At 41.4% G+C, this 15,686-nt stretch overlaps 1 protein-coding gene across 1 annotated transcript in view; it reads right to left on the bottom strand.

The window, feature by feature from the left end:
- PTPRR (protein tyrosine phosphatase receptor type R) overlaps nucleotides 1-15,686 on the bottom strand; it is a 419,872-nt gene that overhangs the window by 280,839 nt on the left and 123,347 nt on the right. Inside the window, exon 3 of the mRNA XM_069764605.1 lies at nucleotides 8,989-9,293. Within this exon, the coding sequence (XP_069620706.1) occupies nucleotides 8,989-9,293 (305 nt within the window). The remainder of the gene's footprint in view (nucleotides 1-8,988; nucleotides 9,294-15,686) is intronic.

Genomic DNA, 15,686 nt, shown 5'->3' with positions numbered 1-15,686 from the left:
TATCAACTCTGGAAAGAAAAAATAATAACTTGTGTAAGAGATTTAAAAAATTTAAATTAATTTCACTGGGAAAGTAAAATGCATAGTTTAAAGTGAAGCGTTAAGATACCCTAAGACCACGTATGTCAGTATTATTTAAATAACATAGTAACATAGTAGCATAGTTATTAAGGTTGAAGGAAGACTTTAAGTCCATCTAGTTCAACCCATAGCCTAACCTAACATGCCCTAACATGTTGATCCAGAGGAAGGCAAAAAAAAACCCATGGGGCAAAGAGTAAGTTCCACATTGGGGAAAAAAATTCCTTCCCGACTCCACATACGGCAATCAGACTAGTTCCCTGGATCAACGCCCTATCCAGGAATCTAGTATATATAACCTGTAACATTATACTTTTCAAGAAAGGCATCCAGTCCCCTCTTAAATTTAAGTAATGAATCACTCATTACAACATCATATGGCAGAGAGTTCCATAGTCTCACTGCTCTTACAGTCAAGAATCTGCGTCTGTTCTTATGCTTAAACCTTCTTTCCTCCAGACGTAGAGGATGCCCCCTTGTCCCTGTCTCAGGTCTATGATTAAAAAGATAATCAGAAAGGTCTTTGTACTGTCCCCTCATATATTTATACATTAAAATAAGATCACCCCTTAGCCTTCGTTTTTCCAAACTAAATAGCCCCAAGTGTAATAACCTATCTTGGTACTGCAGACCACCCAGTCCTCTAATAACCTTGGTCGCTCTTCTCTGCACCCGCTCCAGTTCAGCTATGTCTTTCTTATACACCGGAGACCAGAAGTGTACACAGTATTCTAAGTGTGGTCGAACTAGTGACTTGTATAGAGGTAAAATTATGTTCTCCTCATGAGCATCTATGCCTCTTTTAATGCATCCCATTATTTTATTTGCCTTTATAGCAGCTGCCTCACACTGACCACTAAATGTGAGTTTGTCATCCACCCATACACCATACACCCATAAGTGACAGTTTTTCCCAGTGTTTTACAATTAAGAACATAATTATACATCCTATTTTTTCTGCCCAAGTGAATGACCTTACATTTATCCCCATTAAAGCTCATTTGCCATTTATCAGCCCAAGCTTCTACCTTACATAAATCATCCTGTAATATAAACTTGTCCTCCTCTGTATTGATTACCCTGCAGAGTTTAGTGCCATCTGCAAATATTGAAATTGTGCTCTAAATGCCCCCTAGAAGGTCATTAATATGTTAAAAAGAAGAGGGCCCAATACTGACCCTTGTGGTACCCCACTGCTAACCACGACCGAGTCCGAGTGTGCTCCATTAATATCCACCCTTTGTTTCCTATCCCTGAGCCAGCTATTAACCCACTTACACATATTTTCCCTTATCCCCATTATTCTCATTTTATGTAGAAATCTTTTGTGTGGCACCGTTTCAAAAGCTTTTGAAAAGTCCATATACACTATGTCCACTGCGTTCCCTTGGTCCGGTCTGGAGCTTACCTCTTCATAGAAATTGATCAGATTAGTCTGACATGAACGGTCCCTAGTAAACCCGTGCTGATATTGGGTCATGAGGTTATTCCTCCTCAGATACTCCAGTATAGCATCCCTTAGAATGTCCTCCAGGATTTTACCCACAGTAGAGGTTAAGCTTACTGGCCTATAATTTCTGAGTTCAGTTTTTGTCCCCTTTTTGAATATTGGCACCACATTTGCTATACGCCAGTCCTGTGGTACAGACCCTGTTATTATGGAGTCTTTAAAGATTAAAAATAATGGTCTATCAATGACTGTACTTAATTCCTGCAATACTCGGGGGTGTATTCCATCTGGGCCCGGAGATTTGTCAATTTTAGTGATTTTTAGACGACGCCGTACTACCTGCTGGGTTAAGCAGGTGACATTTAATGGGGAATTTTTGTTATCACTGATCATATTGTCTGCCATGGGATTTTCTTGTGTAAATACTGATGAAAATGTCATTTAGCATATTGGCATTTTCCTCATCTTCATCCACCATTTCACCCAGACTATTTTTAAGGGGGCCAACACTATCATTTTTTAGTTTCTTACTATTTACGTAGTGAAAGAATAATTTGGGATTATTTTTACTCTCTCTGGCAATGAGTCTCTCTGTCTCAATCTTTGCTGCCTTGATTTGCTATTTACAGAATTTATTTAAATTTCTGTATTTATTTAATTCCTCATCAATACCTACTTCCTTTAATTCTCTAAACGCTTTCTTTTTGTCACTTATTGTGCCCCTTACAGCTCTATTTAGCCATATTGGTTTCCTCCTATTTCTAGTATGTTTATTCCCATACGGTATATACTGTGCACAGGTCCTATCCAGGATCCTAATAAACGTCTCCCATTTTCTTTGTGTATTTTTATGTCTCAGGATATCGCCCCAGTTAATTGCACCAAGATCCTCTCTCATCCATTGGAAATTTGCCCTCCTGAAGTTTAGTGTCCTTGTAACCCCTCTACTACACATCTTATTAAAGGATACATTAAAACTTATTATTTTGTGATCACTATTCCCAAAGTGACCCCCAACCCTTATATTTGATATCAGAATTTAAAAGCCAAAACCAGGAGTGGAATACACACAAAAAAAGAACAATTGAAAAATGTGTTCTTCTTGTGCGTTTCAGACCCACTCACACTGGCTGAAATACCATCATGTAAAAGAATCTTCATGATACAAAAACATTGATTAGATTTTGGTAAGGAAAAATTAGAGATGCTAGAATATGGGGTAGCATTTACGTCTCAGCAGTAAGAAAAAACTCTTTATCTTTTCTTTTTTTTTGTCATAAAAACCTTTAAGCCTGATGGGTTATTGATTCTACATAATATATATTGCTATAATTGGAGACGTGAAGTTTTTTTCTTATAATGATATAATTGGTTCCATTTTGGCATCTATTATAGCAATTTTGCCACAGGACAGTCACTCTATGGATGGCTTTCTTTTCCCAAACATTCTAACAGCAGTTACACATATATACAAATGTATGACCATGTTTTGACCATTTTTATGATGATATGTATGATTAAACATGTTGCTCACAGCTGTTAGTGGTAGTAGTGGTGGTGAGGGATAGTGAATCATCCAATCAGCATGGCTTCATGAAAATTAAAGAATCTGTCCCAATCCTTCAGAGATGAACTTTGCACTAGATCTCTGCATCTCTGGCTAATTGATGGTTTAGGATTCCCACTATTACCTCCAATTAGAAAATTAGAGATGCTAGAATATGGGGTAGCATTTACGTCTCAGCAGTAAGAAACAACTCTTTATCTTTTCTTTTCTGTGTCATAAAAACCTTTGAGCCTGATGGGTTATTGATTCTACATAACATATATTGCTATAATTGGAGACGTGAAGTTTTTTTCTTATAATGATATAATTGGTTCCATTTTGGCATCTATTATAGCAATTTTGCCACAGGACAGTCACTCTATGGATGGCTTTCTTTTCCCAAACATTCTAACAGCAGTTACACATATATACAAATGTATGACCATGTTTTCACCATTTTTATGATGATATGTATGATTAAACATGTTGCTCACAGCTGTTAGTGGTAGTAGTGGTGGTGAGGGATAGTGAATCATCCAATCAGCATGGCTTCATGAAAATTAAAGAATCTGTCCCAATCCTTCAGAGACGAACTTTGCACTAGATCTCTGCATCTCTGGATAATTGATGGTTTAGGATTCCCACTATTACCTCCAAAAATTGAGCAAGCCACCTCTGTACAGGGGCATAACCGACACAGCCAAAGATGTCACAAGTGGGCCCGTGAGAGTGAGGGACCAGCCGAAGCCCACACAAATTTCAACTAGATGTACGTCCTTGGACGCGTATTTAGCTGAAGAGTAGTGCGGCACAGAGACCAGCCGGGTCTATGCACCGCCATAAATGATGCCACCAATCAGAGGCCAGCAGCTGACGTCGGCGTCCACATAACTGGGGAAGCATGGCAGTGACATCATGTTCTCCCATTGCTTGCCCACTGAAGCCAGCTGCCAGCCTCAGAATAGGAGTGGCGGGAGAGTGGAGGGGAGTATAATTGTTTAATTTTTTCTATACATTAAAGAACAGCAGCAGATAGGGGTACATATACAGGAATGGGGGTATCATGGTCTAAGTTTCTGGGATTAGGTGGTTTTAGGGTTAACATGGATGGGCCTCACTCTGGGATTCTGAGAGGTTTCTTATAGCCTTATTGTGGGGCCATTCCCTGTCGTTTATACTCTGACCCTTGGCTGAGTGTGTCTGACCCTGTTGCACACGTGCCAGTGCTTTGTGCCTGTGCTACGTTTCGTCTGTCTGATTCTGATTTGGCTGTGTCCCTGTTATGGGTTTTGCCTGCCCCTTTTGTACTGCACTGACCTCTCTGTGCATGACCTCTTGGCTACGTCCTGACTACACTCTGCCTGATTCTCTTGTACTGCGCTGCCCTCTCTGTGTATGACCTCTTGGCTACGTTCTGACTATCCATTCTGTATTTGCCCCTTTATAACTTTGTCCCGTAGTTATCCTTCTAGGAGTTTTCCTTCACCTCCTTGCTCTCCTGAGTTAGGCCACACCCGCAGAAGTCACGTGCTTCAGGTCCTGTTTGTCTGAAGCACGCATCTTCATCCCTGCTGCCCTGCTCCACAGGTATCTTTGGGCACAGTTTGGTTACTCAGAACACACGCACTGGCTCAGTTAGGAAGTGTAGTGTGGTGTTCCTGACTGTGGATATATATACCAGTGTGGGGCCCAGGATAAAGGGCATATATACCAGGATGTGGGATATATATCAGGTTGTGGCCCAGGATAAGGGAAATAAATACCAGGATCGAGGAGAGATATATATATATATATATATATATATATATATATATATATATATATATACTAGCTGAAGAGCCCGGCATTGCCTGGGCATAGTAAATATCTGTGGTAAGTTATAGCACCTCACTTCTCTTATTTTCCCATCATGCCTCTCATTTAGCACCTCACTTCTCTCATTTTCCCATCACGCCTCATTTTCCCCCTCTCATCTCTCATTTTCTCCCTCACACCTCTCATTTTCCCCCTCACTCCTCTTATTTTCTCCCTCCTCTCATTCCCCCTTCACTCCTCTCATTCCCCCTAGCACTTGTCATTTCGACCTCACATCTGTCATTTTCAGATCACTCCACTATTTTCCCTCACTCCTCTCATTTTGCACTCACACCTTTTCATTTTCACCTCACACCTCTCATTTACACCTCACACCTCTCATTTTCACCTCACACCTCTCATTTTCTCCTCGGTATATACATGTTTGTCATCTCCCTTATATGTAGCATACACCTGTATGTCATCTCCTGTATATAGTATATACCTGTATGTCATCTCCCCTGTATATAGTATATACCTGTATGTCGTCTCCACTGTAAATAGTATATACCTGCTGTATGTCATCTCCTCCTGTATATTGTATATACCTATGTGTCAACTCCTCCTGTATATAGTTTATACCTGTATGTCATCTCTTCTGTATATAGTATATACCTGTATGTCATCTCCTGTATATAGTATATACCTGTATGTCATCTCTCCTGTATATAGTATATACCTGCTGTATGTCATCTCCTCCTGTATATAGTATATACCTGTATGTCATCTCCTTCTGTATATAGTATATACCTGTGTGTCATCTCCTCCTGTATATAGTATATATGTCATGCGGTTAACGGCGATAAAGGGGCAGGACGGCTTACTGGGATCCGCACCTGTCCCTGCCACTATAATGGGGCCCTGCCTTTCCCTTATCTCAGGGGTACCTATAAAGGTTAGGAGGCCTGAGCCGCCAGCGTATCCGTCTCCTGTGCAGGCCCTATCAGTGGCCCCCTCTCCCCCCAAGGGAGGTGGACTGCACCAGTGTATAAATACAGCAATTAAACAGGGTATACATACAAGGTAACTAAAAATCTCAAACTCACCAAATGCTCACACAACCACAGAGGAAACACAGAGAAGGGAAGAGAAGGAAAAAACTAGGAAGGAAAACAGGTATAACATGCAACCAAAACAGCAGACACCAATCTCTGTAAATAAACCTCCAAGCTACTAATACCACGCTCCTTCTCACTCCAAACCAGGCAGCAGAACTGATCACTGACAACAGTTGTAGACAAAGCTGAGTCTATATAGGAGCGGAGATTACCAAAACCAAATCAGCTGAGAGACATAGCTCTCAGTAACTTCAGTAACAAGGTTTAACTCCTGCTCTGCTGGCACAAGACAGCCAGGTCAGAATTCTGGAGAAGAGCTTCTGTTCATCGTGTGTGAGCGAGGCCCAGAGCGCTGCAGTTCTCTGGAACCTCTCTGTCGCAGTAGCCCCGTGACAATATACATATAAGTCATCTCCTCCTGTGTATAGTATATACCTATAAGTCATCTCCTCCTGTATATAGTATATACCTGTGTGCCATCTGCTCCTGTATATAGTATATACCTGTATGTCATCTCCTCCTGTATATAGTATATACCTGTAAGTCATCTCCCCCTGTATGTAATATATACCTGTGTGTCATCTGCTCCTGTATATAGTATATACCTGTGTGTCATCTCCCCTGTATATAGTATGTACCTGTATGTCATCTACTCCTGTATACAGTATGTGTGTGTCATCTCCTCCTGTATTAGACCTCATTCACACATTATTTGGTCAGTATTTTTACCTCAGTATTTGTAAGCTAAATTGGCCGCCTGATAAATCCCCAGGCAACAGGAAGCCCTCCCCCCTGGCAGTATACATTAGCTCACACATACACATAATAGACAGGTCATGTGACTCACAGCTGCCGTATCTCCTATATGGTACATTTGTTGCTCTTGTAGTTTGTCTGCTTATTAATCAGATTTTTATTTTTGAAGGATAAGACCAGACTCTTGTGTGTTTTAGGGCGAGTTTCATGTGTCAAGTTGTGTGTGTTGAGTTGCGTGTGGCAACATGCATGTAGCGACTTTTGTGAGATGAGTTTTGTGTGGCGACATTCGTGTAGCAACTCTTTGTATGTCGAGTTGCATGTGACAGGTTAGTGTAGCAAGTTGTGTGCAGCAAGTTTTGCGCATGGCGAGTTTTGCGCGTGGCAAGTTTTATGTGTGGTGTGTGGTGCGTTTTGAGTAGGTGCAAGTTTTGTGTGAGGCAACTTTTGCATGTGTTGCAACTTTTGTGCATGTGGCAATTTTTCCACGCGTGCAAGTTTTGCATGTGGCGAGTTTTCCATGAGGTGAGTTTTGCACGTGTGGCGAGTTTTGCATGAGCCTAGTTTTGCATGTGGCGAGTTCTGCGCGTGGCGAGTTTTGAGCGGCGACTTTTGTGTTTCGACTTTTATGTGGCGAGGTTGGAGAATGTGTGGTAAAATGTGTGCTGAGGGTGGTATATGTGTTCAAGCACGTGGTAGTGTGTGGCGCATTTTTTGTGTGTGTTCATATCCCCATGTGTGGTGAGTATCCCATGTTGGGGCCCCACCTTAGCAACTGTACGGTATATACTCTTTGGCGCCATCGCTCTCATTCTTTAAGTCCCCCTTATTCACATCTGGCAGCTGTCAATTTGCCTCCAACACTTTTCCTTTCACTTTTTCCCCATTTTTGTATGTAACGGGGTCTACCAAGCTGGGGTACCTCTTTCAGTACCACCCCGTGTTTCAGGAGGTCCACTCTGCTTTTGCTAGATTCTGAATGAAGGACGCTGGCTGGAATTCCTTGATTACGTGAGAGCATATAAAAGCTGACTGCTACTCCACGTATTTCCAGTCTAAAAGAACCCACTTTATTCACAGCACACAGAATATATAACACAGATACACAGGGCAGGCCAATAGAAAAAGCAGGCCAGACATACATTACAATAGCCGCAGGGGGCAGGAGCCTGCTGATATTTACTGTGGGAATTACAAAGGTGGGGGAGGTCAGAAGGAGAATATCTTGTCCCCTCTGACCAGGGGCGCAGCCTGTGGACTGATGCATTTCACATGGAACCTATTATACATAATATGTACTGCATAACATATTCTTGGTGCTGGGGGTTCTGTAACAATGTAGATAGGGGCAAAATTGTTTGGTGAATTGGAATGTGCGGGGTTAAAATTTCGCCTCACAACATAGCCTATGATGCTCTCGGGGTCCAGACGTGTGACTGTGCAAAATTTTGTGGCTGCAGCTGCGACGGTGCAATGTCAATTCTGACATACACACATACATACACACACACAGACACACACACATTCAGCTTTACATAATAGATATATATACACACATATATATACACATACACACACACACCAGGATGGGACCAGGACAAGGGGCACACACACACACACACACATATGGATGATGTATAGTCACAAGCCATCAGACAAAGTAGAAAAGAAAAATTTTTGCGCCAGGAGCAGTGTGAAAGACTGATGGAAAGCATGCCAAGACGCATGAAAGCTGTAAATAAAAATCATGGTTATTCCACAAAATATTGATTTCTGAACTCTTCCTGAGTTAAAACATTAGTTTTGTTGTTTCTAAATGATTATGAACTTGTTTTCTTTGCATTATTTGAGGACTGAAAGCACTGGGATTTTTTATTTTGACCATTTTTCATTTAAAAAAAAAAAATATATATATATATATATATATATATATATATATATATATATATATATATTGCTTGGAAATTCGGAGACATGTTGTTTAAGTTTATAGACTAAAAGAACAATTTATATTTTACTCAAAAATATGCCCATAAAGAGAAAAATCAGAAAACTGAACATCTTGCATTGGTCTCTTAATTTTTGTGAGAGCTGCATATACATACACCAGGATGGGGGCACGGTCCAAATCTTGCACCTGCGCTTATGCCACTGTCTCTGTAAATATCCAATTTTAATATATTTGACTAGTTTTTAGATTTTCTAAGTCAGTCAAATATTACAGTCAAATATAAATCACTTACCACTAAAATTACACTTGACTGTGGAACAGGAATGTTTTCCACTTCAACATCTGTATCGTCTGAGGCCAACAGATTAAGTGGCTGGTCATGAGATGATCGAGGGAAAGCTGATTTTACAAACATGGGATGAATATATTTACTGATTTTCAAGTGGGATGAAGAATGAAAACTGTGTTCAGGCATCTTCTCTCTTTCTAGGGCTAAACTCTTTGCAATACTTTGTACATGACTGTAAACAAATCTGGGTTTCCCGGTCCTTTTCTCCCGGACTGACAATAGATGATCATTGTCTCCAGAGAAGCACTCTGTTGGGATAGATAAGAAATCAATGAAAGATTATGTATAAACATACATGTAATTAGAGAGCAGAAGTAAAAAGACTAAGCTATATACTAAACAAGTTGTCTGCCATATTATCAAGCCTGTATACACTGTTATCTCAGATATTTGAAAAATAATCCCGATTTTGTCTGTTCCTGGAGATGGAAAGTCATTTACTCAAAATCTTCCAATACTAGTATGGAAACAGTTTGGAGAATGTCACAGATTTAGTATACACTAACTGTAGTCATGAGCAGGATCTCAGTTTAGGAGGTGGTTACATTGTAACATTTTAATAATTACTGAATTTTCTAATCATTCATCTGAAAACATTTGTTAGTTATAATATTCAAATTAAGACAGAAATTACATTCACTGCACACTTATTAGGTGTTTTAGACATTTTTGAGCATTGCTAGACAAGGGATCGTAGCTTTCTAGAGAAAGGACTTTTTTGCAGAGAAAGGATGTGACCTAAAATATACAAATTTAAAGGGCCACTGTCACCCCCTCCAGCCGTTATAAACTAAAAGAGCCACCTTGTGCAGCAGTAATGCGCCAAAAGCCCCTGAAGATGTGAGTGACGGCAGAGTGCCGGTTCAAGCTGGGGAGTGAGGACCCGCCTCCATGGACAAAGAGAGGTATTTTGGATAAGTTTCAAAGCGCTTTATTTTGGGAATACATGAACAAAAAACTAAAAGAGCCACCTTGTTAGAATGCAGCATTACTGCTGCACAAGGTGGCTCTTTTAGTTCATAACGGCTGGAGGGGGTGACAGTGGCCCTTTAAGGAACAATTTTGGAGCAAAATGAATCTAAAATAAACCAACCTAGAGGTGGTATAAAGTCAAAGTTGTCTGAAGATGCTTTACAATTCAGGGAGAACCACTGTGGTAAGTTTAGTGCATCTACAATAATTCTAAGATATGTGTATGTAAAGTAAATGTGTCGACTCATTCTACCCTTTCCAATCTGATTACATGTGTTTAGATTAGAAGTAATATGAAAATGATGATAGAAATGCTCTAGTTAACTTGGGATGCACTCACACTGCCTTGATTTCTGTCTCAATTCTCAGTCTAACTCTGCCCTTCTTACATTGGTAACTAACTGGATGGCGGCTTAAGACTGAGAATAGAGCCCAAGCCGAGACCATGGAAGTGCTCCGTCCTGCCCAGAGCACTTCCATCTTCATTTGCATATTACTTCTAAAGTTTATTAAGGTGTTTGTACCAGAATTTTAAAACACCGTAATAAGTTGCAATATTTTTGTTCAACTCAAAAGATGAGCAAAAATGTTGACACTTGGCATTACACACCAGTCCTGACTAGGTACACCAATATAGATATAGCCTCTTAAATTCATGATAATTTATGTCACTTTAGTGGCATAATTTACTACAGAATTGTACTCCAATCCCTAGGTAACAGAGGCACCTAATTCATTAAGTGGTCCACTTAAAGGGGTTGCTGTTTAGGTTTGGCACAAAAGTCTGCAGTCACTTTTTGTGACTGCAGACTTGTGAATTCTCAAATCATGTGCTACTAGGGTACTGCGGTGCCAGAAGCAGGAGGTCATGTCAGGTCAAGTATGCGACATGCATGCTCCTAGCCACATTTTGACTAGACAAGTACGGTCTCCCTTATTTGATTTCTATTAATCAAGGCCGCACACATAGTCAAAATGTGGCCAGGAGTATGTGTAACAAGGTGGCACTGAGTGATAGTCACAGCCGAGTCCACTAGGTCACAGTCAGCTAGCACCCAGGCCCCCCGCCCACGAAAAGACAGTACTAGTTCCAGTCCCAGCCCCAGTCCACAGCAGGCCACCCCAGCATCACGGCTGCTCTTCAGATGCACAACACGTCACATTCTTTAGGGCCCAACAGTGGCAAGCTGTTCAATGAAGATAACAAATAGAATAAGGTAGCAATTCCTAAACTGTCCCTGTTCAAAGATGCTGCTTCTCCGGCAGCAGCAGCACAAGCATCAGCTTCCAATGGCTCCTGGAAGCTCACAGTCACCTGAAGGGCACTATCATGGTTCCCGTGCCCTGTTCCACTGCCTGGCAATACTTGGCAGCTTGAAGTCCCCAGATGGGGATCCACATATAACCAAAACGGGGGTCCTCACTGTTCCAGATGGGAACATACTTATGCCCCAGACAGGGGCCTCTTGGGTAACTCCCAGGCAGATCCCAGGAGCTGCAAGACTCTTGTGGAGCACACACACAGTCCCTGTGCCCGCTACCTGACTGCCCACTGGCAGCTTTGTTCCCCTCCAGGGGTATGGCTAGCTCCCAGCAGGGGAGCACACCCAGCCACAGGCAAGCTGGCCTGGGCACTACCACTGAAGCAGGAACTAACTGCTTTTTTAAGGCTGCTAATCCAGCCCCTTTCATTAACTCTTTCTATCCCTGCACTAATCATGTCTAATACAGTGAAATAGCAATATACATTGACATGACAGATATAAAACATTTCACATTACACAGTACATATGAGACATGGCACATTAATACAATTAAACATAAGGGAACCATTCAGGTGCTGCACTGGATACATGTGCCTGGAATGAAGGAAGGCACATGAGGTTCCTGCCACCTCCTTAGATATGCATAGAGCGAGGTTGTGCAAGTCTATTCAGAATATGGCAGGGAATATGCATATCGCATACTTATGGTCACATGACCACCCGCGGCACTAGAGAATCCTGACAGCACATGCTGTTCACGATGTGAGGTCTACAGTCACATAGTAGACTTCCGAGTCAAAACTGGACAACCCATTTAAAGAATAAGAAAGAACACACTGGGTAAAGCAATAGTATATACTGTATGTCTAGTAGATAAAGGCCAAAAGGCAAAAGTGAAAACATATATACTTGCTATTGGACATACAGTGGGGCAAAAAAGTATTTAGTCAGTCAGCAATAGTGCAAGTTCCACCACTTAAAAAGATGAGAGGCGTCTGTAATTTACATCATAGGTAGACCTCAACTATGGGAGACAAACGAAGAAAAAAAAATCCAGAAAATCACATTGTCTGTTTTTTTAACATTTTATTTGCATATTATGGTGGAAAATAAGTATTTGGTCAGAAACAAACAATCAAGTTTTCTGGCTCTCACAGACCTGTAACTTCTTCTTTAAGAGTCTCCTCTTTCCTCCACTCATTACCTGTAGTAATGGCACCTGTTTAAACTTGTTATCAGTATAAAAAGACACCTGTGCACACCCTCAAACAGTCTGACTCCAAACTCCACTATGGTGAAGACCAAAGAGCTGTCAAAGGACACCAGAAACAAAATTGTAGCCCTGCACCAGGCTGGGAAGACTGAATCTGCAATAGCCAACCAGCTTGGAGTGAAGAAATCAACAGTGGGAGCAATAATTAGAAAATGGAAGACATACAAGACCACTGATAATCTCCCTCGATCTGGGGCTCCACGCAAAATCCCACCCCGTGGGGTCAGAATGATCACAAGAACGGTGAGCAAAGATCACAGAACCACGCGGGGGGACCTAGTGAATGAACTGCAGAGAGCTGGGACCAATGTAACAAGGCCTACCATAAGTAACACACTACGCCACCATGGACTCAGATCCTGCAGTGCCAGACGTGTCCTACCGCTTAAGCCAGTACATGTCCGGGCCCGTCTGAAGTTTGCTAGAGAGCATTTGTATGATCCAGAGGAGTTTTGGGAGAATGTCCTATGGTCTGATGAAACCAAACTGGAACTGTTTGGTAGAAACACAACTTGTCGTGTTTGGAGGAAAAAGAATACTGAGTTGCATCCATCAAACACCATACCTACTGTAAAGCATGGTGGTGGAAACATCATGCTTTGGGGCTGTTTCTCTGCAAAGGGGCCAGGACGACTGATCCGGGTACATGAAAGAATGAATGGGGCCATGTATCGTGAGATTTTGAGTGCAAACCTCCTTCCATCAGCAAGGGCATTGAAGATGAAACGTGGCTGGGTCTTTCAACATGACAATGATCCAAAGCACACCGCCAGGGCAACGAAGGAGTGGCTTCGTAAGAAGCATTTCAAGGTCCTGGAGTGGCCTAGCCAGTCTCCAGATCTCAACCCTATAGAAAACCTTTGGAGGGAGTTGAAAGTCCGTGTTGCCAAGCGAAAAGCCAAAAACATCACTGCTCTAGAGGAGATCTGCATGGAGGAATGGGCCAACATACCAACAACAGTGTGTGGCAACCTTGTGAAGACTTACAGAAAACGTTTGACCTCTGTCATTGCCAACAAAGGATATATTACAAAGTATTGAGATGATATTTTGTTTCTGACCAAATACTTATTTTCCACCATAATATGCAAATAAAATGTTAAAAAAACAGACAATGTGATTTTCTGGATTTTTTTTTCTCAGTTTGTCTCCCATAGTTGAGGTCTACCTATGATGTAAATTACAGACGCCTCTCATCTTTTTAAGTGGTGGAACTTGCACTATTGCTGACTGACTAAATACTTTTTTGCCCCACTGTATAAATGGCAGAGCATTTGGATCAAAATGGATAGATGAGGAAAATACCGAACACAGGGTCCAAGAAAATTAGCAAAAAGGCACTGGTTTGCAAAATAAAAAATAATTTATTTAGACATATTTAGACCTTGTGTTTGGTATTTTCTAATAAATGAATAAGGTAGACAGATTCCCCTTATCTGGCCCATTGTGTACATCATAGATTTTTATAGTTGGGAAATGCTGTAGGGTAATTTTTTTGCTATATAGTAGACAATACGCCAAGTCAATAAACAATGGAGAGCACAAAGCCTTTACAATATAAAATAAAGAAACAATGAGAAACATTTTTCAAACCTAGTACAAAGAAAAAGTGATGCTAGTATCCGTAGTAATGAATCAGGTTTGAGCTTTTCTTTTTCAGAAGCTCTTTGTATAATTAAAGCAGCTAAATGTATAGCCTTCCAACTGCTTGGGTAACAGATAGACTTATAGAGTTCTTGAATAAACCATGGATGTAAATATCTAGGATTAAGTCCATCCCAAGAGATACAGATTTTCTATTCTTTTATGGCAACAAACCTGTATGACTTTTTTTTCTATGAGTACCAAACTTTATTGGCACCAATTTCTATAAGGTCAAATACACTATATGGTCAAACGTATTGGGAAACCTACACATTACACATACTGAAGCTTTTATGGCATTCCACTTCAAAGCCATAGGCTGTAAATGTATATGGAGTCAGTCTCCATTTAGCACCTAGAACAGCTATTACTCTTCTTGGAAAGCTTTAGAAGATTTTGGAATATCTCGAAATCTTTCCCCAGTCATACATATGAGCATTTATAAGGTTAGACATTTATGTTGGACAATCTCTGTTCTAGTTCATCCGAAAGGTGTTTGATGGGGTTGAGGTCAGTGCTCTGTGTGGACCATTGTAAGGGGTGCACAAGGACTAGCTGTGCCCACTTTCCCTGCCTGTGTTTTATGTCCCTGACGAACTGATGTGTTTAACATGCACTGCTGCTATATTGTATGTAACTGTTGAATGTTATGTGTATTATAAAAATATTAATGCCGTGTACATATGTTATTGACTAGGGAAAGTGTAGTATTCAAAGTAGCCCACCAGAGGAGGGAAAAATAGTAAAAGACAGCAATAGGATAGGATGAGAGGCACGAGTTAAATTAGGATGCGCCAACTGCATAAGGGATAGAGAGCTTCCTGCTTTTGGTCAGAAGAACAAGGGAGCCCAGGCAGCCCAAAAGGGCCTTAGAGCCCATGCAGGGCAGTTGAGCCACAAAACGTTTTACAAATAAAGGAGCTCAGCTCGTCCAGAGCCTAAAGATAATGTTTGCTAAGAAGCAGAGGAATGCAGGACAGCTGTGTCATGATGGCAGTCAGTTACTTAGGAAGACGCCTGCGTGTCTGGGGCGAAATGGACAGGGAACTCCTACAGTCAGACTGGTCAGACAAAGTGCTGTGTTACCGAGGACAACGGTGTGACCCAGAGGTATTCCTAAAGAAGAGAGGGATAGCACAGAGACAGAAAATGACGTGTCTTGTGAAGTAACCTGTGCTGTACCTAATTGTGAACTGGACGAGTTGAGAATGGAATTAAGTAAAATCGTTTGCTTGAAGTTGGAACCTGACTCTGTCTCTATCTGGAATCTAAAGCAAGAAATTCCCAGCAAATCAGAGAACACCCAGAGGGACAGGAAAGCGGACAAAAAGAACCGCTACTGATGGGACATTGCATGCATGTGATGGAGGGCCAGGGTGCGCTGAAGCAGCCACCCATGAGAGCCACGACTACAGCCCTCGCTCCCCTCACACCAGTAATGTTCTTCCACCCTAAACTATATCTTTATGGACCTGAGGCTCAGTCTT

This window comes from Ranitomeya imitator, chromosome 4 (genome assembly GCF_032444005.1).
Source record: "Ranitomeya imitator isolate aRanImi1 chromosome 4, aRanImi1.pri, whole genome shotgun sequence".
Taxonomy (NCBI): domain Eukaryota; kingdom Metazoa; phylum Chordata; class Amphibia; order Anura; family Dendrobatidae; genus Ranitomeya; species Ranitomeya imitator.
This window is presented reverse-complemented; position numbering and strand designations above follow the sequence as displayed.